Source organism: Protopterus annectens, chromosome 13.part0 (genome assembly GCF_019279795.1).
Source record: "Protopterus annectens isolate FY-2018-M chromosome 13.part0, PAN1.0, whole genome shotgun sequence".
NCBI classification, from domain to species: Eukaryota; Metazoa; Chordata; order Ceratodontiformes; family Protopteridae; genus Protopterus; species Protopterus annectens.
Genome location: NC_056747.1, coordinates 832,438,351 through 832,463,866, shown reverse-complemented (window position 1 = coordinate 832,463,866; position 25,516 = coordinate 832,438,351). Strand labels below are relative to the sequence as shown.

General features: G+C 42.0%; 1 protein-coding gene across 5 annotated transcripts in view; it reads left to right on the top strand.

The window, feature by feature from the left end:
- The window catches only part of LOC122787700 (2',3'-cyclic nucleotide 3' phosphodiesterase), a 228,718-nt gene extending 203,541 nt beyond the window's left edge, over positions 1-25,177 (top strand). For 4 of the 5 annotated variants that reach the window (XM_044054551.1, XM_044054550.1, XM_044054549.1 and 1 more), the window contains exon 4: positions 22,685-24,615. In XM_044054551.1, coding sequence (XP_043910486.1) covers positions 22,685-23,146 — 462 coding nt within the window. In that variant the 3' untranslated portion in view covers positions 23,147-24,615. Of the gene's footprint in view, positions 1-22,684 lie in introns of all 5 variants that reach the window. The other variant, XM_044054548.1, reaches the window with a different exon arrangement.
- Positions 25,178-25,516: the final 339 nt, after the last annotated feature.

Genomic DNA, 25,516 nt, shown 5'->3' with positions numbered 1-25,516 from the left:
CCATGCAGAGTCTGGTATGGTGCGAGATTCTCAGAGTATTGAACTCGCGGATGTCTCTCCCTTGGATGGGTCCAGAGCCGCTGAGCAGGCACCGGCTTCCGAGGGTTTTTTCAGGCCTCAACTTTTTTATATACGACCGCCAGCTTCAAAAACAAGATCAAAAACATCGAAGTCTAAAAAACCGACACATGAGTCACATGGTCAGGCCCCTATGGCTAAAAAGCAGATGATCAAAATGGCTGACGACTTAATTACCTTGATCAGGGTTTCCCAACCCCCCCCCCCCCCCCCCCCTGCTAAGAGGCCTAGGCAAGACACTGATTATGAATCTTCAGATCAGGTTTCCATTTCTTCTGATTACTCTTCTGACCAGGAATTTTCTATTCCACTCTGAGGATTCAGAGGCAGAAGAATGCATCCCATCTGCATCTCCTCCTGAGGATTATTCTTTTGGTGAAACCTTGCATACTTTAAGGGAACATTTTCATTGGGGATAATCAGGATTTCTCTGAATCAAAAAAAGAGGCTTAGGGATTTCCTTCTCCTTCCTCAGCATAGGCCTTTGGCTATATCTCATGTATTAGACATTGTTGATGTGTTTTCGGAATCAAGCATGGCTCCTGATTCCCTACCTCCAACTCCTAGTAAGCCAGACCGATATTACAGGGTGCCTGACTCCCACAAATTTCTATGCAAAAATCCTGCTGCTGATCCTGAGACTATCTCACAGGGTCCCAAAGATGTAAAGGCCTCTACAGCCAAAAATCCTACCCCCTCTGATAGAGATTGCAGGGTGCTGGATAGATGGGGAAAGAAGGTTTATACGTCTGCAACCGTGGCAATCAGGGCCTTAAACTGCCAGTTTCATATGTTTAAATATCAGCAAAATGTCATGGACTTATTGAAACAGAAAATTAGTTGATTTCTGATTGTGTGGAAAATAAAGAATTACAGGAATTATTGCATGCAGCAGAACAGGTTGAAAGCATACTTTGCAATGTGGTTTTGATTCCTTGGCGGCCTCTTGCAGGGCCGCAGTTACTGGATCTGTGATAAGAAGGCATGCCTGGCTCAAGGAATGAGAATGTTCTGACAGCTTTTAAGGACTTACTTCATCCAGGACAAACACGGACAACACCATGTTTATGTTGTACATAAACAAGCAGGGGGGTGCACATTCCTACCCCCTTTGCAGACTAGCCATGGCATTTATATATATATATATATATATATATATATATATATATATATATATATATATATAATTTTTTTTTGCTCCCCATTTGGGGGGCACCTGACATCTGGGGCAAGAAAAACTGAATAAAATGGTGTTGGCTGCATGTTTTATACACCTGACGTCATGGAAGAGGAGACAGCAACTGACGCAGGACCCACGACTTTGTTATTCAGGCCGTCTGAGGGCAACCTGCCAGCAGATTACCCAAATGTAGTGACTGCAACAGTGAATATACTTGAACATCTACATTTATGCTAAATGTACACAACTATACTTTCTCTGCCTTACCCTTTGGACAAGCATGTGCACCAACAGTGTACGCAAAGTGTCTAGCTCCAGTTATAGGTCATTGCAGGCTTCAGGGTATTTACATATGTCTTTCTATTCTGATGTTGCAGAATTCATAACAGTAGGGAGTAGCTTCCTGCAGCACCACCATCCGGCCAGTATACCATAGTCTGTCCTGGAGGGCACAAGGCAGTGTTTGGTATAAAGGTGACATCTGCATGTACCATCCTCAATTTTTCTGCCGCAGTGATAATTTGATGCCTGTTCACTAGTTCTACCTTACTTCTGATTTTATCAGACTACTACAGTTACGAGTATCGAGACCAGATGACCGTTTGGACCATTCAGATAAGTGCCCACTGGGTGTTTTTCTTATTTGTTTTGCTTGCTGTTTTACACTTGCATGTCAGCTAGGAAAGGAAAGTGTGCTTGTGGGAGACTGATTCCTCACAAGGACACGCATGTTAAGTGTGTTTTCTGTCTAGGAGAGGCCCGGGACCATACATACTGTTCTATCTGTAAGTAGTTTGTCCCCAAAACACGTTGTAGCCGACTAGCGGCTTTAAATCTACCTCGAGAATCGGAGACTCGGATGTTTGGCATTAGGCATGGAGGGGAGGAGTAGGCCCATCCGACGAGCCATCTCAGAAGAAGGCGAAGAAACTTAGGCCTGAATCCCAGGCTGCACCTCAAGCTTCCGAACCAGCTCTAGAGCAGTAGAAGACCCGGAGTCCGTTCGGATGACTGTCACAAATGGGCCCGGGAACCACAATGAAAGCTGGGGTGCGGGATATCGAAGGTACGTTCGCTGAGGTATTTAAGCCATCAGAGTCTGATGGCAGAGGGGAACCTTGGCTCACCTTCTCGGAAGCCCCCTGCTCCTCCTCTTGCTAGGCTGATGTCTGCTTCTCCCTTGTCTACAGTACCCTTGAAAAGGAAACCGAAGTACAAACATGTTGAACCCCCTCAGATGTCAGGCTGGAAATCCTTTTGCCAAAGCCTCTTTTAAGGCCTTACAATCCCAGCAACTCCCACCTACTGTCACTCCTCAACCAACATGTGTCTGAGGAGGAATATACATCCTCTGAGGAATCCTTCTCTTAAGAGACTCAAATTAAATCCCCCAAGGGGTTCATTACTCCAGATGAATCGGACTATATTTGTTCAGACTCCCCAGGGGAAGAATTTAGTTTTGGGGATACTATCTCCCTTATGAGGGAACACTTCAAGTGGCAGGCCTCTGAGGTCTCAGATTCTAAGAAAAGATATTTTGACCTTCTGGAAGTGGAATAACCCGATGTCTCACCTGTGCCCCCTTAACTAGCTACATTCCAAGATGCATTCTTAGCTGCTTCACAGTCTCCTGACTCCCAAACTTCAGCAGCTAAATGACCAGACAGATTTTATAGGGTCCCCTAGGACACCCAGTTTCTTTACAAGAACCCTCCTGCTGACCCAGTTATAGTTGTTTCTATAGACAAGACTTCCAGACAGCTTCCTTCCTTTGCCCTTTATCCAACTGATAAAGACAGTAAATTTATGGACAGGACAGGTAAAAAGGTCTACCCATTTTCCACTCTGGCCATTAGGGCCCTGAACTACCAAACCCACATGGCAAGGTTTGTATTTGATGCAATTTCTAATGCCTCCAGCCTTCTTTCTGAGGTCCAGGACTCCCCCACCAGAGTACAATTAAACTCTCTCTCTCTCCTCTTCACAGCATCACAGGTGACCAGGCACTCTCAAGTGCAGCTATTATGCTGTGGAAGCTGCTTCCAAAGCTGCTGCTGCAGCATCAGTGCTGCATCGTTATTCCTGGGTATGGCTACAACCTTTCCCCATGGATGTTCAGACCAAACTTCTGGATGCTGCGTTAGACAATAAGGCACTTTTTGGACAATTTGTTACACCCTCCAGGACTAGATACAGACAAGGGGGCGGAAACACAAGAAAAGATGCATCACAGCAGAGCTTGGAGACACTGTTAAATGATGACACAACACTAATTTCCAATTCTAATGTTCATAATATTTCCTCTGTTGAACTAACTACCACACAAATCAAGTTATTGAATAAAGGGTTAAACTTTGTTCCGGGTTTTTTTGTTTCTGAACAATCTTTGGCTCAGGATGTGGCCAATTTTTGCCGATTGCTTAATCTGAAATTGTTTTTTGCTAACAATGACAGGGTTACATCTCAGGAATTTAAGAAATCCACCTTTAATCCACCAATGACACACCTGGTAGGGGCTTTTCAAAAAAGTGTATTACATGATATACACTGTTATTTCAGGGATTTTCCCATTTCTCATCACAATTTGTCCACGGAAGAAATACGGAGTCTTGAGGAACTTATTACCAATAGAGATTTGGTTATCACACAAGCTGACAAGGGTGGGGTGGTGGTGGTATTGGACAAGAGTACTTATGATAAGGAGGCCATGAGACAACTGGGGGACAAGGAATATTATATGCGGATGCCTTTGGATCCTTCTCCTCATTTTCAAGGTAAAATTGTACAGTTTTTGACAAAAGCTGTTGAGGAGGGTATAATTACACAATCTGTCAAGGAACAACTAATAGTCATATCACCTAAGAGACAATATTTTTATTTGTTACCCAAGATACATAAAAATTCCACCAATCCACCTGACCGACCTATTGTCTCTGGACATGGGTCCCTTACAGAACCATTGTCCGAATATCTTACTCAATATCTAAAACCACTACTCTTATCTATAAGAGCTAGAATTCAAGACGCTACCCAGTTTTTGGAGATTATCAACGATACTCAACTTGAACCCCATTGGCTACTATGCATTTTGGACATTACCTCTCTTTACACCAATATTCCACACTGGGCAGGCTTACAGGCTTTGGACTATTGGTTGGTTAGATCTGGCTTATATCAACCTGGATTTAATACTTTTTTAGTATGTCTCACAGAATATGTGTTGACCAGCAATGTATTTTACTACCAAAATGAATGTTTTTGGCAAATTAAAGGTACTGCCATGGGTGAGTCTTTCGCACCCATTTATGCGGATCTTTTTATGGCATATATTGAGGAGATCATGATTTATGATCATAATCATAACATTTACATGTGTGAGATGGACATCTGGCGTCGTTATCTGGATGATTGTTGGTTGGTATGGAAAGCTGATGATCATTATCTTAAGGAGTTTCTGGATTACCTCAATGACAATATATGGGGCATTGAATTTAAGTTGACCTACAATAGATCCAGGATGTTATTCCTGGACGTTGAGATCAATAAAAATGAGGGCGATACTTTGTCCACTACGTTATTTAGGAAATTTCCAGAATTCAACTCCTTGTTACATGCCACCAGTTTCCACCCACAACATATCATCCAGAATATACCTAAATCTCAGTTTTTAAGAGCCAGAAGAATTTGTTCCAACCAACAGTCTTTTGTCCAGATTAGTGATGATTTGGTCAGAAGATTTATTGATAGGGGTTATCGTCCAGGTACAGTCCATTTGGCCAAACGGTGGGCTTCAAATCTCAACAGACAGGATTTGTTATCTTATAAAGACAAGAATAATGATTTGATTCAACAGCCCTTACGTCTGGTTACTACCTATGGACGTAATACACGGGGTTTTATGAACATTATACAGAGACATTGGAATGTGTTGAGGGCTGATACTAAATTAAATTATTTTCTTTTAGATAGATGTTCCTTTTCATTTAGGCGGGGTCAGACTATTGGTTCCAAACTTAGTCACTACAAGAGGGTTTGTCCTGATACTACATTTTCCACCCAATTGTCTCTCAGAGGTGGACCTGTTTTAGGTTGTATTCCATGTGGACATTGTTCATTTTGCACTCGTGTTCTACATGCTAGGGAATTTAGCAGCAAAAACACTTCTGAGGTCTTTGATATTAAATTTTGGGCCAATTGCAGTACTGAGTGGGTCATATATTTGGCGACCTGCACTTGTTCTGCCTTTTATGTGGGCCAGACCTCTAGAGCGTTTCGTCTTAGAATGTGTGAACATTTGAGTGACATTAAGAATAAACGTTTGACCAATGCATTGTATAAAAATTGTGTACAACATGCAGCAGCCTCCTTTAAGTTTGTTATTATTGATTGTATCAAAGGTATTTGTAAAGATAAACATCATTGGCATGAGATGCTTTGTTTTAAGGAGAAAAAATGGATTGTGAAACTAGGAGCTCTATTTCCACCTGGTCTTAATGACCAATTTTGAATCAAGTATTTTGATTGGTTCTTATGTGGATGTTCTTCGTTCCCCATTGCTGCAGTCCTTACTATTGGGTGTAGTCCGCTGTCCAGTCGGCCCGAATACCAGAGTATATGGCTGACGTCGGTCAGGGCGCATTAGACTGACGCCAGTCAGGGTACTCATGACCGACGTCATATCCTCAGTCTTTTTTGCCGCATGGTCCGATGCAGAAGCAGTTTTGCGAGTGCAGGTTGGCGTTCTGAAATATTTCCGAAACCGGAGTTTCAGACCGAAGCAGAGTTATTGGTACCCGCTAGGAACATTTTGGTTTTTCTTGCCTCAGTATTTAACCGGATGTCAGAAAAAGTGAATAACTGTATTTCTTGTGGGAAACAGATACCTCATAGGGATTACCATACCTTGTGTATACCTTGTTTAGGGCCTGAGCACGACGTTGTTGGTTGCCGCTCTTGTGCTAGGTTTAACAAACGCACTATTAAGAGGAGGTTAGACTGTGCCAGGTTAGTGTTTGGGAAGCGTTGCAATTATAAAATGCCGTCGGATGCTCCGACGCCTGCTTCGTCCAAGAAGCGCAAGGACAAAACAGCGAAGCCTAGGGTTGATGAACCGGCAGTCCCGGTCGTCTGTTATTTAGAAGGCTCAGTGGAGCCAGAGGTTTTGCCAGGAGTTTCCATGGAGTCTCAGGCAGAAACTTTACTGTTACAGGATGTGCCTTCTCAGGAGGTAGGCCAGGCTGAGGGGGCTTCTCAGGTAACTGTTCTTCCCTCTCTTCCCAAAGTAGTTAGAGCCTCTCCTTCTGTTGCCAAAACTTCTTTGAGAGGTAGGCCAAGTTCAGCTTCAGTGGGGGCTTCTCCTAGCATTTCGGGTTCTGTACCTAAGAAACATATGCTTAAAATGGCAGAAGATTTGATTACTATGATTAGAGGTTCTATGCCCCCTCCTGATAAGAGGCCTAGGGTGGAACCGGAGTTTGATAGTTTTGAACAGTGTTCAGAGGCTTCTGAGTCTTCTGAAGATTTGCAGGAGTATCCTCCTTATTCTGATTCTGATGTGGATGATTCCACTCCTACAGCTTCTCCTCCTGAGGATTTCTCATTTTCAGAGACTCTGCATTCCATGAGGGAGCACTTTAAATGGGAAGGCCAGGATTACTCTGATTCCAGGAAAAGGCTTAGGGAATTCTTGTTTTACCCCAGCATAGGCCCTTAGCTATACCTCCTGTGTTGAATGTGGTGGAAGATGTTTTGCAGAGGCTTCCTGAACCCTGACTCTTTGCCTCCTGCTCCTGTTAAACCTGATAGGTATTATAGGGTGCCCAAGCTCATAAGTATTTGTTTGTGTCCTAGGGCGGACCCAGAGACTGTTTCTCAGGGGCCTAAAGGTGTTAAGGCCTCTGTGGTTAAAAATCCTGTTCCCACTGATAAAGAGGCAAGGGCTTTGGATAGGTGGGGAAAGAAAGTGTATACTTCTTCCACTCTAGCCATGAGAGCGTTGAATTGTCAGTTTCACATGCTAAAATATCAAAATTATCTCCTTTCACAATTGAAATCTAAGGTGGATGCTTTGGCGGAAGGTATTGAGTGTAAAGAGTTGCTGGATTTGGTTCATGTGTCTGAACAAGTGGGTAAGCATTCTTTGCAATGTGGTTTTGATGCTGTACAGGCCTCCTCGAGGGTGGCTGCCACTAGTTCTGTTCTTCGCAGGCATGCCTGGTTGAGGGATCAGAATTTAGCTGAGCATGTTAAGACAAGGATTTTGGATGCTCCTTTACAGTCTGATGTGTTGTTTGGTTCGCCTGTGGAAGCAGTTTTAAAGAAAATGGAGGACAAAGCTAAGTCTATGCAAACTGTTAAAGATTTTTGCAGGTGCAGCCACCAAGTTTAGTAGAAATTGGCCTGCTAAGGGGTGGACATATCCTGCTTATGATTCCCAGTCTAGGGGTAGGTCTAGTCGTGGTAGGGGCAGAGCTCAAGGTTCTTTTAGGCCTAGAACAGGTAGTTCACCTGCTCAGACTTCTGGTGAGGGCAGGGGTCAGTCCTTTCGTAAACAGACCCAATGACCTGCCTTTTCAGCTGCCAGTAGATTCTCGTCTGGCAGCTCCTTTGGGAGGAAGACTGTCTCTTTTCAAAGGAAATTGGGATTTAATTACTCAAGACAGATGGGTGTTGGATATCATTCACCACGGTTACAGGTTTTATTTCCATACAATGCCCCTTTCAAAGGCATGCCAGACGTTCCTCCTCCACAAAGAAAAGAGGCTCACAAGCAAGTTTCTCAGTTACTCCAGATGGGGGCCATTCAGCCAGTCCCTGTATCAGAAAGGGGCCTAGGATTTTATTCTCGCCTGTTCCTAGTACCAAAGAAGGGGAACACGTGGAGACCAATTTTGGATTTATCTCTCCTCAACACTTATCTGGACATTCCCAAGTTCAAGATGTTGACGTTACAACAGCTTTTACCTCTGCTGGGCAAAGATCACTGGATGGTAACTTTAGATCTCAAGGAAGCTTACCTTCATGTGCCTATAAGGCTAAGTTGCAGGAAGTATCTGGGTTTCGAGCTGGAAATTCTCATTATCAGTTCTCTGCATTGCCCTTTGGCTTATCTACTGCCCAGAGTATTCACAAAGGTTCTGGCTCCAGTGATACCTTACTTCACGCTACAAGGAATTCAAATCTATCCTTACTTGCCTGATTCCCTGATTCTGGCTCAAGAAAAGGAAGACCTTCTACAGCATCTGGAATATGTTATAGCAGTGCTAAGATGCCTAGGGTATTCTGTGAACGAAATAAAGTCCAGTCTAGTACCCTCTCAAGACATGTGCTTTCTGGGTGTGAGACTGAATACAGCAGCCCAGATGGCCTTTTTAACCCCGGACAAACAAAAGAGTCTATCACTTTACTTCCATCAACTATCTCATCAGTCCGTGCTGACTGCAAGGACAGTCCTTCAAGCATTAGGGTTCATGGCATTTTGTATTCTGGTGCTTCCCAATGCCAAACTGCATATGAGGAAGCTACAATGGTATCTCAAAAATGTATGGACACAGCACTGCCAGGATTTGGACACTGTCATTCAAATAATACCTTGCAAAAGGAATTTTTGTGGTGGGCTCAGGAATGTCACCTAAACAAGGGACTCTCTGTGACCCGGCCAGAGGCGAGTCAGATTTTAACGACAGATGCCTCGGACATTGCTTGGGGAGCTCATCTAAATGGAAAGTGGATACAAGACAAGTGGCCTGCCAGACTACAGCATCTACATATCAACATGAAGGAGATGTTAGCAGTCCAGTTTGCATTAATGGCTTTCAAGGAGTTACTTCTTCCAGGGCAGGTGTTGATCCTAACAGACAACACAACTGTCATGTGGTACATCAACAAGCAAGGGGGAACACATTCTTATCCTCTATGCAGGCAAGCAATGATTTTATGGGAGACTGCGCTAAGCTTGCAACTAACTCTTCAGGCAAGGTTTCTGCCAGGAGCACAGAACTCCTTAGCAGATGTGTTAAGCAGACAAATCATGGATCCCCACGAGTGGAAACTGGATCTTCATGTATTTCAGAAATTGACAGTGTCATGGGGAACTCCAGACATAGATCTATTCGCTTCTCCACTAAACCACCAGCTGCCAAAGTATTGCACAAAGGGGTTTCATCACACAGCTTGGAAAGTGGATGCTCTGTCTTTCAGTTGGAAAAACCTTCATGTGTATGCCTTTCCACCTCTGCCTCTTCTTCCAAAGGTACTATTAAAGGTCAGACAAGACAGGCCACGGATGATTTTGATAGCTCCAGATTGGCCTCGGCAACACTGGTACCCACTACTACGGAGTCTGGTAAAGAAGCCTCCATGGCCTTTACCTCTGATTCCTCATCTGTTATCTCAGAAGGACGGTCATCTGCTCAATGTCAAGCTTCACTCTCTTCATCTAACAGCCTGGCATATTCTGTGTTGAAACACAGCAGGTCTCAACTTCCTCAACAAGTTTTAAATGTGATTATGGAAGCTAGAAGACCTAGTACAAGGAAAATGGAAGAGATTTTTATTTTGGAGTACAGCAAAGAATTTGGAGATTTCTGAGCCTAATTTGAGTGTGGCTCTTCAATATCTTACTGAGTTATTGGACAAAGGTTTGTCCTTCTCTTCCATTAAGATTCATGCTGCAGCAATTTCAGCTCACTATGATTGTGACCCACCATTGTTTTCGCATCCTTTGTTCAAGCAGTTTCTTAGAGGGGCAAAGAATATAAGACCCCCACGTAGAGCTCCTACTCCTGCTTGGGATCTCAATTTTGTGTTGGAAAAACTTACTCTACAACCTTTTGAGCCTGCTACTGCTGAATTGAAATACTTGTCATGGAAGACTGCTTTTCTGTTGGCTATTACTTCTGCAAGAAGGGTGTCTGAGTTGCAGGCCCTTATGGCAGTAGAGCCCTTTTGATTTTCCATAAGGATAGGGTATCATTACGTACTAATCCTTCCTTTATGCCTAAGGTGGTTTCTAGTGTGGCTTTAAACCAAACTATTCATTTGCCTACTTTTTATGCAGACCCCCAAAATAAAGGGGAAAAGATTTTGCACACTTTAGATGTACACAGGCAATTGCGTTATTATTTAAGCAGGACTAAGGATTTTAGGCAGTCTCAGCAGTTGTTTGTTTCTTTTGCTTTGAGTTCAGGGCAAGCCTGTGTCAAAACAAACTATTTCTAGGTGGATTGGCTTTTGCATTGCATTTTGTTATTCCCATCATGGCAAGGAGATTCCAGCTGGGATTAGGCCTCATTCCACTAGGGCTACTGCCACTTCAACAGCATTTCTAAGGCGGGTGGCAACTAAGGATATTTTGGAAGCAGCTACTTGGAGTTCAGTGCATACTTTCTCTAAGCATTATCACCTTCCTATCTACTCTAAGTCTAGGGCTGGTTTTGCCACAGCTGTTTTGCAAGGCATGTTGTCAGCTCCTGCTTCTTTATGATTTGCCAGCCTCCCTTACCTCTGCTTTGGGATTCTACCCAATAGTAAGGACTGCAGCAATGGGGAGCGAAGAACATAGTACAGTTTTGTACCTACCATAAATGTAGATGTTGGATCCCCATTGCTGCAGTCCAATCTCCTTCCCTCTGTGTTTAGGGGTGGTTGTGTAGGTGAGGTTACTTGCTGATATTTTTGTATATATTCTTGTATATATTGTACATATTTTTGGTGCAGGTATTTTGGGCCTTGTCTTTTTAGGGTCTTCTGACATCTGGGGCAAGAAAAGACTGAGGATATGACGTCGGTCATGCGCATTAGTACCCTGACGTCAGTCTAATGTGCCCTGACCGGCGTCACTGGTATTCGGGCCGACTGGACAGCGGACTACACCCAATAGTAAGGACTGCAGCAATGGGGATCCTCGAACATCTACATTTATGGTAGGTACAAAACTGTACTTTTTCCATTATATATATGTAGGCATTCAATTATTTTGACTGTTTGAATTTCACTAATGAAGGCTCTGTGGAGCCGAAACCGTTCTGAATGTGTTACTTCAGCTACATGATTATATCTGTATTATAGGGGCTTTGTCCCTTTTTGTGAATAAATTCCATTTGCATGTTGGCATTTTCCAACACTTGCTGGCTTCCTCATTTTTTGGATCATTTGACTTTTTTGCCGGGCAAGAGTTACTTTTTGGACAAGCCTTTGCTGAGCTCCTCGAATCCCTCCAAGAGAAGGGAAAAGAGTGGCAAAATTTGATGTCCCCCATTCCTAGATATCCTAGAAACTACCCTCAAAAACCATCCTTTGTACGAAGGGAATCCTTTCCCTCAAAACAAAAATCGAAGGGATGTAGACAGCAGAGAAAGACTTCTACCCCAAGATCTTTTGCAACTCCCTTTTGGAGACAGCCTGACCATCCCAGGCCCCCTCCACTGTGACTCACCCACCCTGCATCCAGTAACTACCCTTTCCCTCCATCTCACTCTCTCCCTCCCCGTCCTGTCGGAAACTTATAAAAGAGCAATGGGTCCTCTCTATAATCCAGAGAGGATATTACATGACTTGGTGGATGCTCCCACCCTTTCAGGGCATTCTGCAACCACCAAAAAAACAGATTCACCTATTCCCACCCATTATTCAACAACTCCTAAACCAAGGCACCATAGAACCAGTTCCCGCCTCTCAAAAGAACTCCTGGTTCTACTCCAGAATGTTCCTGGTCCCCAGGAGACCTATCCTGGAGCTTTCCTATTTCAATCTTTTCCTACTCATACCCAGCTTCAAAGTTATAACCTTACCTATTCTCGTGCTTCCAATTCCCCCCAAGCCTTCATGGTGGCTCTAGATCTCAAGGATGCCTACCTACACATCCCCATTCATCCAGATAGCAAGAAATTCCTCAGATTTTCTATAGGCTCCTGCCATTTTCAATTCTCTGCTTTGCCCTTTGGTCTATCCACAGCCCCCAGAGTGTTAAAGTGTCTAGCCCACTTCATTGCCCAATGCAGGACATGGGGTATACAAATATATCCCTACCTAGATGACCTCCTCATCCTGCACAAAGACCACCAACTCCTACTCCTCCATTTGCAGCAGGGATCTCACACCCTCTCTCTCCAGGGATTTACTATAAATGTAGAAAAATCTCACCTGACTCCTTCTCAGGACATGATTTTTTCTGGGATGCAGACTACGATGACTGCAGGAAAGCCTTCATATTGGACCAGATGTTTCAGAAACTTGGTCTGTACTTCAACCAGACTGACAGCTCAGGAATTTCTGAAACTATTAGGCCACATGGCATCCCTTATACATATGCTGCCTTTGGCAAGACTACACATGCATAGAACTCGATGGGTACTGAAAAATGTATTGAACCAACATTTCCAACCCTTGGATGTGCCCCTCCCACTCCTCCCTTGCTTAAAGAGGGAGATCCAATGGTGGATATCTGCAATACAGACCAACCCAGGGCTTTACCTTCAAACCCCAGCTCCACTTCAATGCCTTTGCACCGATGCTTTGGATCTAGGATGGGGGGGCATTGTTGCAAACAAAACAACACTTCTCAGTACAAGGCAAATGGCCCATTCTAAGAGTAAAAGACCACATCAATATCAAAGAAATGAGAGCCTTGCTGTTAGCCCTACTAACATTCCAACTCTCTATCCTGCCAGGAACCTTTAAGGTAGTCACAGACAACATGACAGTGCTGCGGTACATAAACAATCAAGGAAGGACCAGGTCATACCCTTCTATGCAGACTGACCATTCAGATTTGGAATCTAGCAGATTCCTTCAGAGTACACCTGTTGGCCATGTATATCCCCTCTCAACAGAATGTGATGACAGACACACTCAGCAGAACCTCAATCCCCTCTCACTAGTGGATACTACAGAGGGTGGTTTTCCTAGACCCGATACACAGTTGAGGTATTCCACAAGCAGACCTCTTTGCTGCCCCAGACAACAGGCAGATGCCAAACTTCTGCACAAGGAACCCACACCCACAAGCATGGAAAGGTGACGCCTTCTCCTTTCCATGGGGGGGGGGGGGGGGTTCCTGTATGCCCTCTCTTTCACTCTGGTCCAGAAAGTCCTCCTGAAAATTCAGAGGGACAAACCAAAAATCCTACTGGAGACCCCCTTTTGACCAAGACAGCATTGGTTTCTTTCTTTTTTCTCTAGCAAAGGGCAATCACCACAGGTTACCCCAGTGGATAGACCTGCTCACACAGAACAAGTGATGTTCTTCGTGTTTCACTGTTGCAGTCATTTCATTTGGGTAATCTGCTGGCAGGTTGCCCTCACTTGGACTGAATTCCAAAGCCTTGGGTCCTGCGTCAGTTGCTGTCTTCTCTTCCATGACGTCAGGTCATCAGGGGTATAAAACATGCAGCCGATACCATTTTCTTAAGTCTTTCTTGCTGCGCGGTGCCCGAAGCAGAAGCATTTTGCAAGTGCCGGTCAGCCGACTACTGAAATATTTGCTTTTGAGTTTCAGAACCAAAGTCTTCAATTAAGCTAAGTACCCCATTGGAGAAACTTTTTTCTTGCTTTTTACCGATGTCAGAAAAAGTTAATAATTGTATTACTTGTGGGAAGCAAATACCTCATAAGGATTTCCATTTATACTGTATTCCTTGCCTAGGCCCTGATCACAACGCGCCTGGCTGTCAGTTTTGTGCTAGATTTAACCAATGCACTATTAAGCGTCGGTATATTTTTGCATCTAAGTATTTTGGAAACAGATTTAACTAGCCAGAGATGTCAGATAGCAATCCGACTACCGGAATACATAAAAAACGCAAAGAAAAGGACAGAGGCAGTTGAGATCCAAAACCGACGACGAAGCTTCTCCTAAGCCAGTCGCCAGTTTGCCGGTACTTAGTGAGGCACTTACGCAGCCCCTGATACCCGCTACCTTTGAGTCACAGGCCTCTACCGACACCCATGTGGAGTCCGGCATGCCGCAAGATGCTCAAGGTATTGGACCGATGGATGCATCTCCCTCGGATGGGTCCAGAGCTGCTGAGCAGGCACCGGCTTCTGAGGGTGTATTCAGACCTCAACATTTTTACGTCAAACCGAAGAAAGCTGCAAAACCAAAGGCAAAGACACCTTCTAAAACTAAAAAAATGATGCCTGAGCCACATGCACAGGCCTCTATGCCTAAAAAACAGATGATCAAAATGGCTGAAGACCTTATTACCTTTATCAGGGGTACCCATTCCCCTCCAGATTAGAGGCCTAGGCAAGACACCGACTGAATCTTCAAATCAGGTTTCTATTTGTTCTGATTCCTCTTCTGATCAGGAATTATCTTTGCATCCCTTTGAGGATTCTGATGCTGAGGAGTCTATTCCATCCGCATCTCCTTCTGAGGATTATTCCTTAGGAGCAACCTTGCATACTTTGCGGGAGCATTTTCACTGGGAAAGTCAAGACTTCTCAATCAAAAAAGAGGCTCAGGGATTTCCTCCTTCTCCCTCAGCACAAGCCTTTGGCCATTCCTCCTGTGTTAGACATTGTGGATGATGTTTTTTCGGAGTCAAGCCTGACCCCTGACTCTTTACTTCAGTCTCCCAGTAAGCCTGACTGGTACTACAGGGTCCCTGACTCTCATAAAATTTTCTTTAGAAACCCTGCTGCTGATCCTGAAACTATTTCACAGGGTCCAACGGGAGTTAAGGCCTCAACAGCAAAAAACCCTACCCCCTACGACAGATTGGAGGGCGCTGGACATATGGGGAAAACAGGTTTATACATCTGCAACCTTGTCAATCAGGGCCTTAAACTGCCAATTTCATATGCTAACGTAAAAACGAGCAACTGGAAAATACTGGAGAAACAAACGTAGTGACCACTCACAAACTACTCACTGCTCAGCTGAGAAATAATACCAGTCTGTTGTAAAAATCCACAAGAAAGTTTTATTAACCAAAGGGTTAAGCGCTTTCACTCGTATCACACGAGCTTCATCAGAACAAAGTACAAATTCTAAAAAAACACTTTAAATACTATTCAAATTGGCGCCAAAAACTTCTTAAAGCCGTAGCATACTAATAATAAAGTGCAATTTACACATAATGGTGAATGCAATAAAATCAATTTGAATTTCATACAATAATTGTATCATCATATCTCAATAAATTGATTTAAAATTTTGAATGTCAGAACTAAAAACTCCTGTAATATATAAATATTTGTTGTTAATGAAATTCAATTTTTCAGCATTAAAACTGGTTTCACTGAAATGTAATCATTAATACCTGGTGCAGTCATAGCATCAGTGTATAACTGCCACCAGTTGAACTGCACAACAGGGGAAACTTAAGAAAAAAAGCACATTCATTCCCATTAACAATATATTGATACAGGTGTATGAAAACAAAGTTTCCAGGGAATTATACAGATACAACAATGTAGCCAAACACAATAAAGTGAACAAAAACCTCACACTTGATGAACAGAGACTATTTGATGAGTTACGACACAATAAAAGTGTACGTATAATGAAACCTGATAAGGGTGGAGGAATTGTATTTGATGCTACTTTATACAGCTCTATTATACATGATATCTTGCACTGTTCAGGAAACTATGAAGTGGTGTCGATGAATGAAGTTAATTCAGCTTACAGAAGGATAGACATGTTTCTGGATGATTTTTTGACGGAAGGTAGAATCACAGTAGATTTGTATAAATTCATGGTGGTAGAATTTCCCTACATGGCCACTATTGTTGGCATTCCGAAGGTGCATAAAAATATTTTAGAACCCCCTTTCCGCCCCATTATTTCAGGGAGTAGGTCAAAAACTTTTCCCTTAGGGGTGGTAATAGACACCTTCCTTAAATCTATCAGCTTGGAAATTAAACATCTGGTGAAAGATTCCTGGACATTTTTGAAGAATTTTCCCATCGATACCAAATGTCAAAATTTAATTATGTCATCCATTGATGTAGTCGATTTGTTTACATGCATCCCACACAGTGAAGGGATTACTGCTTTTACCAACAGCATGGTTAAACACACTAAAATGAGCTGAGACAGGATAAGATTGATATCAGAGCTGATGAATATAGTATTAGATTATAATTACATATTTTTCAAGGGTGAAGGGTTCAGACAAACACAAGGTGTAGCTATGGGGGCAGCTTGTGCCCCCATCTATGCAAATTTAGTGCTACTAGACTGGGAGGAGACCCATATATTTAACAGCAAGTATTCTGAGAATATTGTCTATTACTCCCGTTATCTAGATGACATTTACATCCTGTGGAATGGTGATTATAAATCTTTGGATGATTTTGTCACATATCTGAATAACAGCTCTACATTTTTGAAATTCACCTTTGAATGTAATTCAACCGGAGTAGCTTATTTGGACACCCTAATATCCCACGATGGGGTGAGATTTAAATCCAGGATACACAGAAAAAGTACTTTTACCAATTCTTATGTAGAATATAGCAGTAACCACCCCGATAAACTTAAATACAATATATTCAAAGGACAGCTCGTTCGTGCACTTAGGATGACATCTGATTATGCAGACATGATTGAGGAAGTCACTTTCATCACCAATTTATTTAGAGAAAGAGGCTATGATGAAAAACTGTTGACAGACACTAGCAAATATGTTATTGGTCAGTGGGGTAAGAAATATACACCTCTATTAGGCACCAATACTAACGAGGTGACAGGCACTGTTACGAACACCGCTCAAGTGGATATTGTAGATACTAACAAATTTAATAGAGCATGCATTATTGAATATGGTCCCCACTCTTATGCAGTAAAAGATATCATGAACAAGAATTGGGAATTATTATACAATGACAAAGAAATATGGAACATTCTTGGTCACAAACCTAGGTTTGTCTACAAAATGGGCAGGAATTTAAAACATCTTTTTGAAAGCAACAACAAATATAGTTTGATCACTGACACGCACACAAAGAAATGTGGGGCATGCAATCAGTGTAAGGATATTTTAGACATAAGCAACATAATTTTGGACAACATAAACAAGACTTGTGTGAGGTTTAGGAAAGGCAATTGTAACACTAATATGATTATCTATCTAGCTAAGTGTATGTGCTGTTCTGCCTATTACATAGGAAGAACTCAGAGACAATTCAAAAAAAGAATTTATGCTCATGGTTACAGCATCAAAACCAAGGATACTAAAAATGCCCTTTATAGGCACATAAATAAGGAGGGTCCCACACATCAATTCAAGTTTGCAATATTAGAAACCGTGAAAGCTGACCCTAGGGGAGGCAACATCAAAAATGTGTTAGCTTATAGAGAATACTGGTGGCAGTTATACACTGATGCTATGACTGCACCAGGTATTAATGATTACATTTCAGTGAAACCAGTTTTAATGCTGAAAAATTGAATTTCATTAACAACAAATATTTATATATTACAGGAGTTTTTAGTTCTGACATTCAAAATTTTAAATCAATTTATTGAGATATGATGATACAATTATTGTATGAAATTCAAATTGATTTTATTGCATTCACCATTATGTGTAAATTGCACTTTATTATTAGTATGCTACGGCTTTAAGAAGTTTTTGGCGCCAATTTGAATAGTATTTAAAGTGTTTTTTTAGAATTTGTACTTTGTTCTGATGAAGCTCGTGTGATACGAGTGAAAGCGCTTAACCCTTTGGTTAATAAAACTTTCTTGTGGATTTTTACAACAGACTGGTATTATTTCTCAGCTGAGCAGTGAGTAGTTTGTGAGTGGTCACTACGTTTGTTTCTCCAATTTCATATGCTTAAGTACCAACAACATGTTATGGGATAGCTGAAACAGAAAATTATGTTGATTTCAGAATGTGCAGAAAATAAAGAATTGCAGGAATTATTGCATGCAGCTGAACAATTTGGAAAGCATACTTAGCAATGTGGTTGTGATTCTTTAGAGGCATCCTGCAGGGCTGCAGCTACTGGATCTGTGATAAGGAGGCATGCCTGGTTAAAGGAACACATTTTTCCTGATCATGTTAAAGCTAAATTGCTAGATGCACCTTTACAGCATGATTCTCTGTTTGGTATTAAGGCAGAAGAGGTTTTAAAGAAAATGGAAGACAAAGCTAAGTCTATGCAAACTGTTTTCTTACAAGTGCAGCCACCTAGATTCAGTAGACACTGGCCTAAAATAAATTGGTTCTTTCCTGTGTCAGAACAGAGCTCAAAGGGGCAAATCCAGATGTCCTAAGGGTTCCAGGTACCAGGCTCAAGACTCATACAGGTCAAAGCAATGGGGTGCATCCACCTCCAAATCTGGAGAAGATAAAGCGCAAACCTACAGAAAGCAATCCCAATTACTTCCCTCTGCCTACATCAAGCACTTATCTTTTGGCAGCTCCCATAGGTGGAAAATTATTACTTTTTGGCAGTTAATAACCCAGGACAAGTGGGTACTGAACATCGTATGGGATACAGATTCCATTTCCACACTGCCAATGACAGATGGTTTGCCAGACCTGCCAAAAAACAAATGGGCAGAGGCACAAAAACAGGTTACGTCCCTCATGGATGTGGGGGCCATTCAGACAGTACCAGAACAGGAAAAAGGACAAGGTTTTTACTCAAGACTGTTCTTGGTACCCAGAAAGGACGAGGCCTGGCGGCCAATACTGGATTTATTGATTTTGAACACATACCTGGACATTCCAAAATTCAAAATGCTCACTTTGCAACAGCTTTTGCCCATGCTGGGCAAGAATGCTTGGATGGTGACTTCAGACTTAAGAGGCATACCTGCATGTCCCAATAAGACAGTCATGCAGAGTATACCTCCGATTCAAGGCTGGCTTAATGCTTTACCAATTCTCTGCACTGCCCTTTGGCTTATCTACTGTGCCCAGGGTCTTTACAAAGTGCCTGGGACCAGTAATTGCCTTTTGCAGACAAAGAAATATTCAAATATATCCTTATTTGGACAGTCTCATTCAAGCAGAGAACAAGGACACTCTTCTACAACACCTGGCGTTTGTGAAAAGGCTTCTAGCATGCCTAGGGTACACAATAAACGAAAAGAAATCACAACTGGTACCTTCTCAAAAGATAACATTCCTGGGTGCAAGCTTGCATACAACTGCCCAGATGGCTGACCTCACGCCAGACAAACAAAGGCAACTGACTACTTACTTCAAACTGATGGCAACAAAAACCCAGTCTTCTGCAAGACAAATTCTTCAGGCTCTGGGCTTCATGGTATCCTGCATCCTACTAATTCCATATGGAAGACTGCATATGAGGAAGCTTCAATGGTACCTAAAAGGTTTATAGAGTCAACATTCACACAGTCTGGAAACAGTGATTCTTCTTATCCCCTGCCTCCAACAGGAGTTTATATGGTGGGCAAAGGCCTGTCACCAAAACATGGGGCGGCCCTTCACTCTACCCCCTGCCAGACGAACCTTAACAGACGCATCAGATTTTGCCTGGGGGGCCCACATGGCTGAAAGATGCATTCAGGGCATATGGGCACCAAATCAAATGCATCTACGTATCACCCAGAAAGAGATGCTAGCTGTTCAAAATGCCCTAACAGCTTTCAAGGACTTACTTCATCCAGGACCACTGATAAAGATGGACAATACCACAGTCACGTGGTATATAAACAAGCAAGGGGGCACACACTCATACCCCCTTTGCAGATTAGCCATGGCACTGTGGGACACAGCTTTGACCTACCAAATAAATCTTAAAGCTCAATTCCCACCAGGAAAACCGAACACTCTGGCAGACCATTTAAGCCGAAACCTTATGGATCCTCGAGTGGAAACTACATCCACAAGTAGTCACCATGATAATAGAGAAAAGGTGGAGCCCAGACATAGATCTATTTGCCTCTCCTCAAAATTATCAGTTGAAAAGATTCTGCACAAGGACTTATCACAGACAAGCATGCAAAGTGGACGCCCTATCCTTCAGTTGGAAAAACCTGTCAGTTTACGCCTTTACTCCTCTGCCTCTTCTACCCAAGGTCCTCCTAAAAGTCAGACAAGCGAAGCCAAAGATGATATTAATTGCCCCGGACTGGCCCCGCCAATACTGGTACCCAGTCCTAAGGAACTTGTCTCAATACCCAGCTTGGACCTTGCCTCAAAGACCACATCTACTGTCCAAGAAAAACAATCAGATCCTGCACAATCAACTACAGACTCTGAACCTGGCAGCATGGCTAATAATGTAATCATATGAACGACACCTCTCAGTAAAGCTTTGATGGATGTCATTTTGGAAGCCAGAAGGCCTAGTACTAGAAAGTCTTATGCTGACAAAGGGAAGAGATTCTGTGCTTGGAATCCAGCACAAGGAACTGATACAGCAGAACCCCATATTCCTCAGATATTACAATACTTAACTGAGATGCTTGACAAAGGCCTATCTTCCTCATCGATCAAAATCCATTCCTCTGCTATTTCGGCTAATTACAATACAGAGCCACCAATCTTTTCTCATTCTTTACTAAAGCAGCATATTTGAGGAGCCAAAAACCTAAGGTCTCCTAGAAGATTACCATTACTTGCATGGGACCTCAATTATGTGTTGGAAAAGCTCACCCTGTCTCCATTTGAAGCAGCCGTGACCGCTGATATACAGTTCTTATCATGGAAGACAGCTCTGCTACTAGCAATTACTTCAGCAAGAAGAGCTTCAGAGCTACAGGCCCTCATAGCTGTAGAGCCTTTTATCATATTTCACCCAGACAGGGTGTGTCTGTGGACAAATCCTACTTTTATGGTGGTTTCCAGTGTGGCTCTTAACCAAACAATTCATCTGCCAACTTTTTTATCCAAATCCGCAGAACAAAGGGGAGAGAATTCTGGATTCCTTGGACGTACACAGACAGCTAAGATTCTACTTGAGCAGGACAAAAGCTTTAAGAAAAACTGAGCAAAACAGAAGAAAAGATGGCAGGACACTGCTGCTGCTCAATAAAACTTTTAATAAAAACTTTAAAACAAGTAAACGAAGTAATCCAAATGCAGACAAAATGAAAAAAGGTTAGCGCTTTCGGGTTACACCCTTCATCAGACAACAAACACTGCATGCACATTCTTTTTAAAAAGAAAAACTGAGCAATTACTACTGTCATATGCTGCAGGATCATAAGGAAAGGCTATCTCAAGGCACACAATTTCAAAGTGGATAAGCCACTGCATCCATTTCTGCTACTTACACCATGGTATACCTGTGCCCAAGGGCATTAGGTCTCATTCCACCAGAGCTGCAGCTACTTCAGCAGCCTTTCTCAGAGGTGTACAACCAAAGACATTCTAGAGGCTGCTACTTGGAGTTCTGTTCACACCTTTACAAAGCATTACTATTTGCCTCTCTACTCCAAGTCCAGGGCAGGCTTTGCCACTGCAGTGCTGCAGGGCCTTATAGCCGCACTTAATGCTGTTTAGCTCCAACCATAGCTTTGGGATTCTACCCAAATGTAATGACTGCAACAGTGTATACACTCTAACATCTGCATTTATGGTAAGTGTACATAACTGTACTTTATGTAACCTCAAGTATGATAAGCCATTGCCTCAATTTACTCAGGCCCTTTTCTACTAGAGCTTTAGTCACTTTTTAGTAACCTTTTTCAGCAATGTAGTTCTCAGTAACATCTGTGCAGCAGCTTTGTTGTTTTCTGTTAAGACGTCTGCAAATAATTATAAGTTGTATCTTCTATCTATATCCAGATCTTCTTTTGAGGCACTGTTATCCCGGATATGTTCTGATAGGGGTCCACCCTGTATAGAGCACTTGCGAATCTGTCCTGTGAGTTATCAAGAATGGGCATACTGTTATCGGATATGAAAGTTGCATATACTTTTATATAATGATAAATCTACAAGAATAGGTCCACCTTTGCAAATGACACTGCCCGCCTTTCATACATTTTTATTTTAATTTAATTTTTCTTAGCACAACTAGCATTAAATCATTTTAAACCTGAGAATGGTAATATGCATTAAGGGATGGGGGGAGGTGCTTGGCTTGGCAAATTTTGCTTTGCTAAACTGTTTAGTGCTTGCAGCCTTAGTCTTGCAAATTATTAAGAAGTGCCCTACTGTTACAGATATATCCTCAAATGTATCTCAGCACATTTTTGTTTTCATTTTCAGTAAATTGATATTTTATCTGCCCCAAAAAACAAACTATTTCAAACCACACCTAATCCAGTTATAGTTTTAGTGCACTAGCCTGAGCTGAAGTGTTTAAATATATATGTCTCCAAACTAAATCACTAGTTTCTGACTTGCTGTTTCCACTCCTATTAGAGGAGTAAACAGGAACAGACAGGAGTACCAGTATGAAGAATGTCACTGTACGCAGAAGTTAAATTATTTTTGTGTTTTCTTACATAATTTGAAATAATAAAACTGTGCATTTCTTTTTTAGGCTGTCACAAAATCTTTGGGAGATGTATTTGACCTGCACATTACTGCTCTGTTTGTTACACCCAGAACAGCTGGTGCTCAAGTAAAGCTTGAGGAAAGGGAGCTTCTCTTGTGGCCAGATGATGCAGAAAATGAAGCTGCAGAAAAAGATGAAGACATTCTGCCAAATCTACATAAAGGGAGCCGTGCACATATCACTTTAGGCTGTGCTGAAGGTATTTCAGCTGTTGTGACTGGCTTTGATCTACTCCGTTTTATAAGTCTGAAGAAGGGTGGTGGTAAAGGGGAATACATTGAAAAGATTTCCAAAGGAGAGCTTCACTATTTCAGTAAAGGTTTGTGGATGCTTTATCTTGATGAAGAGATAAAGGTCAAGGCCATGTTTGGAGGATCCTATCACAAAAAGGAACAAGAAAAAGTCCCAACAACAAAGAAAGAAACTAGAGGGTGCACGCTTATTTAATCATCAGGAAGAACATTTGAGAGAGACATTTTTTTTACAACTGTTTTTATTCCATTTGTTCAAAGAACTTTAAAATGTGACCCTGCGTTTAATCACTCTGATTGGAGTTTCATATCCTTATAAGAGTCTGTCGAAAAGGAATTAAACTCTCTTGCATGAAATTTCAAAAACTGACCAAACTTGGATTTGCCTTGAACCGTGGTATTGTAGTGAAGAAAGAATACTTTTATTGAAGTTGAGAAAGGACAGACACGCGTTTTCCCTTGAACATGTGTACTGATGTCTGTTTTGTTAGCTGCCTGTCGTTAAGAGCAGACATGGGTATTCAGCAAGGATCCAATATGCATTTGATTCCAATGCCTACTTGTGAAACAGCTTCAGAATGTCTTCAGTAATCGTGATTTGTGGAAGGACATTAATGTATATCGTTTGTCAACCTTATTTTTCTTTGTGCTTATAAAACCCAAGTGACTTGCCAAAATTATCTCAACAGCCTGAAGATGCAGTACTGTGTTACCATCAGATGAATAGATGTGCAACCACACTTCTTGCTGAAGCTAATATCGTCAACACTGGGATATTGGTTTTCATTTTCACTTGACTGGACTTGGTTTGAATTTTTGTGACTCGACTCCCATAAAAGTCGTGTCCAGAGATTGAGTGGTGCACAATGGACACTCTACAATGGCACCTTGAAGAGTTACCATAAGAAATACAGGTAGCTGTCAAACTGAGAGGAGTAATGTCCAAGTGTCCATCAGCTGAACTTGGTGGTATGGCAACGATCTTGTCTGCATTAAAAAGAAATGGATTTTATTCAGAGGTGAAAGAGGATGTTGGGGGAAAAAAGTGAAAACGCCATGCAATAGGCAGCTTGCCTGTTAGGAAACTTTTGCAGTTCATGTAGACAGATGTATAGGTCCATGATTGGAATTTTTGGTTCATTAGTCATTCGTGATAGAACTCCTTCTCAAATCAAACATTTGCTGACTGCTTTTTCTTCATATTCCACCATGACTTTAGGCAGTTTTGTTCCAACAGTCTCAACACATTATTTTCCAATTAACTTAAAGTAAGAAACTTGAGAGCAAGTCTGGAAACGCTAAGATTTGTGCAAGATTTGTAGTTGTAGACATTTTGAATTTTGGAATTCTATTTGTAACTCTTAAAATGTAGTTGTAGTCATTTTATAATTTTTGTTCTACTGGACTACTCCAGCTGTCTAGCTCTGTAAAGATTCCCAAAGCAAAAGCAAGGACATCTTTTAAATGTTTGTAACCCGTAAAACAAGTACTGTGAGCTTCCAAAGTATTCCACTTTTTAAACACTGTTTATAAAATGTGGGCTGTATACTGTAGTGCCAGCCTGATTGTCAAACGTGTGCAGTCTGCTTTAGTACAATTCTTATCTTAAATTTTAGTGTAGGTGTTGAAACATTGGCATTTTAATTAAAAATGTGGTTAAATGAAGCATGAGGTTAGTCTGTAAGTTGATTGTTTTGGGGGGGGGGGGGTCATTAACTTTGTTTTTCAGTCTAATTTTAAACCTTGAGTTATTGACAGTGTCACCATCCATTGAGAAATTACTGTCTATCTTATCACTGGAATCTGGTCAATGAAGCTTTCCCCAGTAGCAAGCTGTTCTAATTTAGTGGTAGTGAAAGAAGGTCACTTTGCATCTGTGCTTAGGATTTATAGTGGTGGGGTGGGCAGTGCAGAAATTGTTTGCTTTTTCATATGGACACTGTCCGAATTAATTATTGGGGTTACATTGTTTTGAGACAATATCATGTAGGAAGTCTGAATTTTTGCTGTCTCCTTCAAGTAGAATACCTTCCCTGATTAGTGAGTCTTCAATCCCATACAGTGTACTGCTCCGCTTTGCTCATTGTCTACATATATAATTAAGAAAGTTTCTCTCCACTGGCTAGTCTCTACCCATTACAACAGACATTATTTTATAACATTAACTATGATCGTTTTGGTTTGTGGCTCTATGTTGTAATAAATCTAATTCTTATGTGCCAATGTTCTTTGTGTTTCACTGTTGCAGTCATTACATTTGGGTAATCTGGCAGTTTGCCCTCAGTCGGCCTGAATTACAAAGTCTTGGGTCCTGCGTCAGTTGCTGTCTTTTCTTCCATGATGTCAGGTCATCAGGGGTATAAAACATTCAGCCGACGCCATTTTCTTGAGTCTTTCTTGCCGCGCGGTGCCCGAAGCAGAAGCATTTCACAAGTGCCGGTCACCAGTCTCCTGTTTTTTTAGGCACTAAAAAGAATCTTGAGTTCCAGATTCTGTCTGGTCTGGTGGGATCTCTTGGATGACCCCCCCCCCTTTTTTTTTAGCAGCCTTTGTACCTGATTTGCTG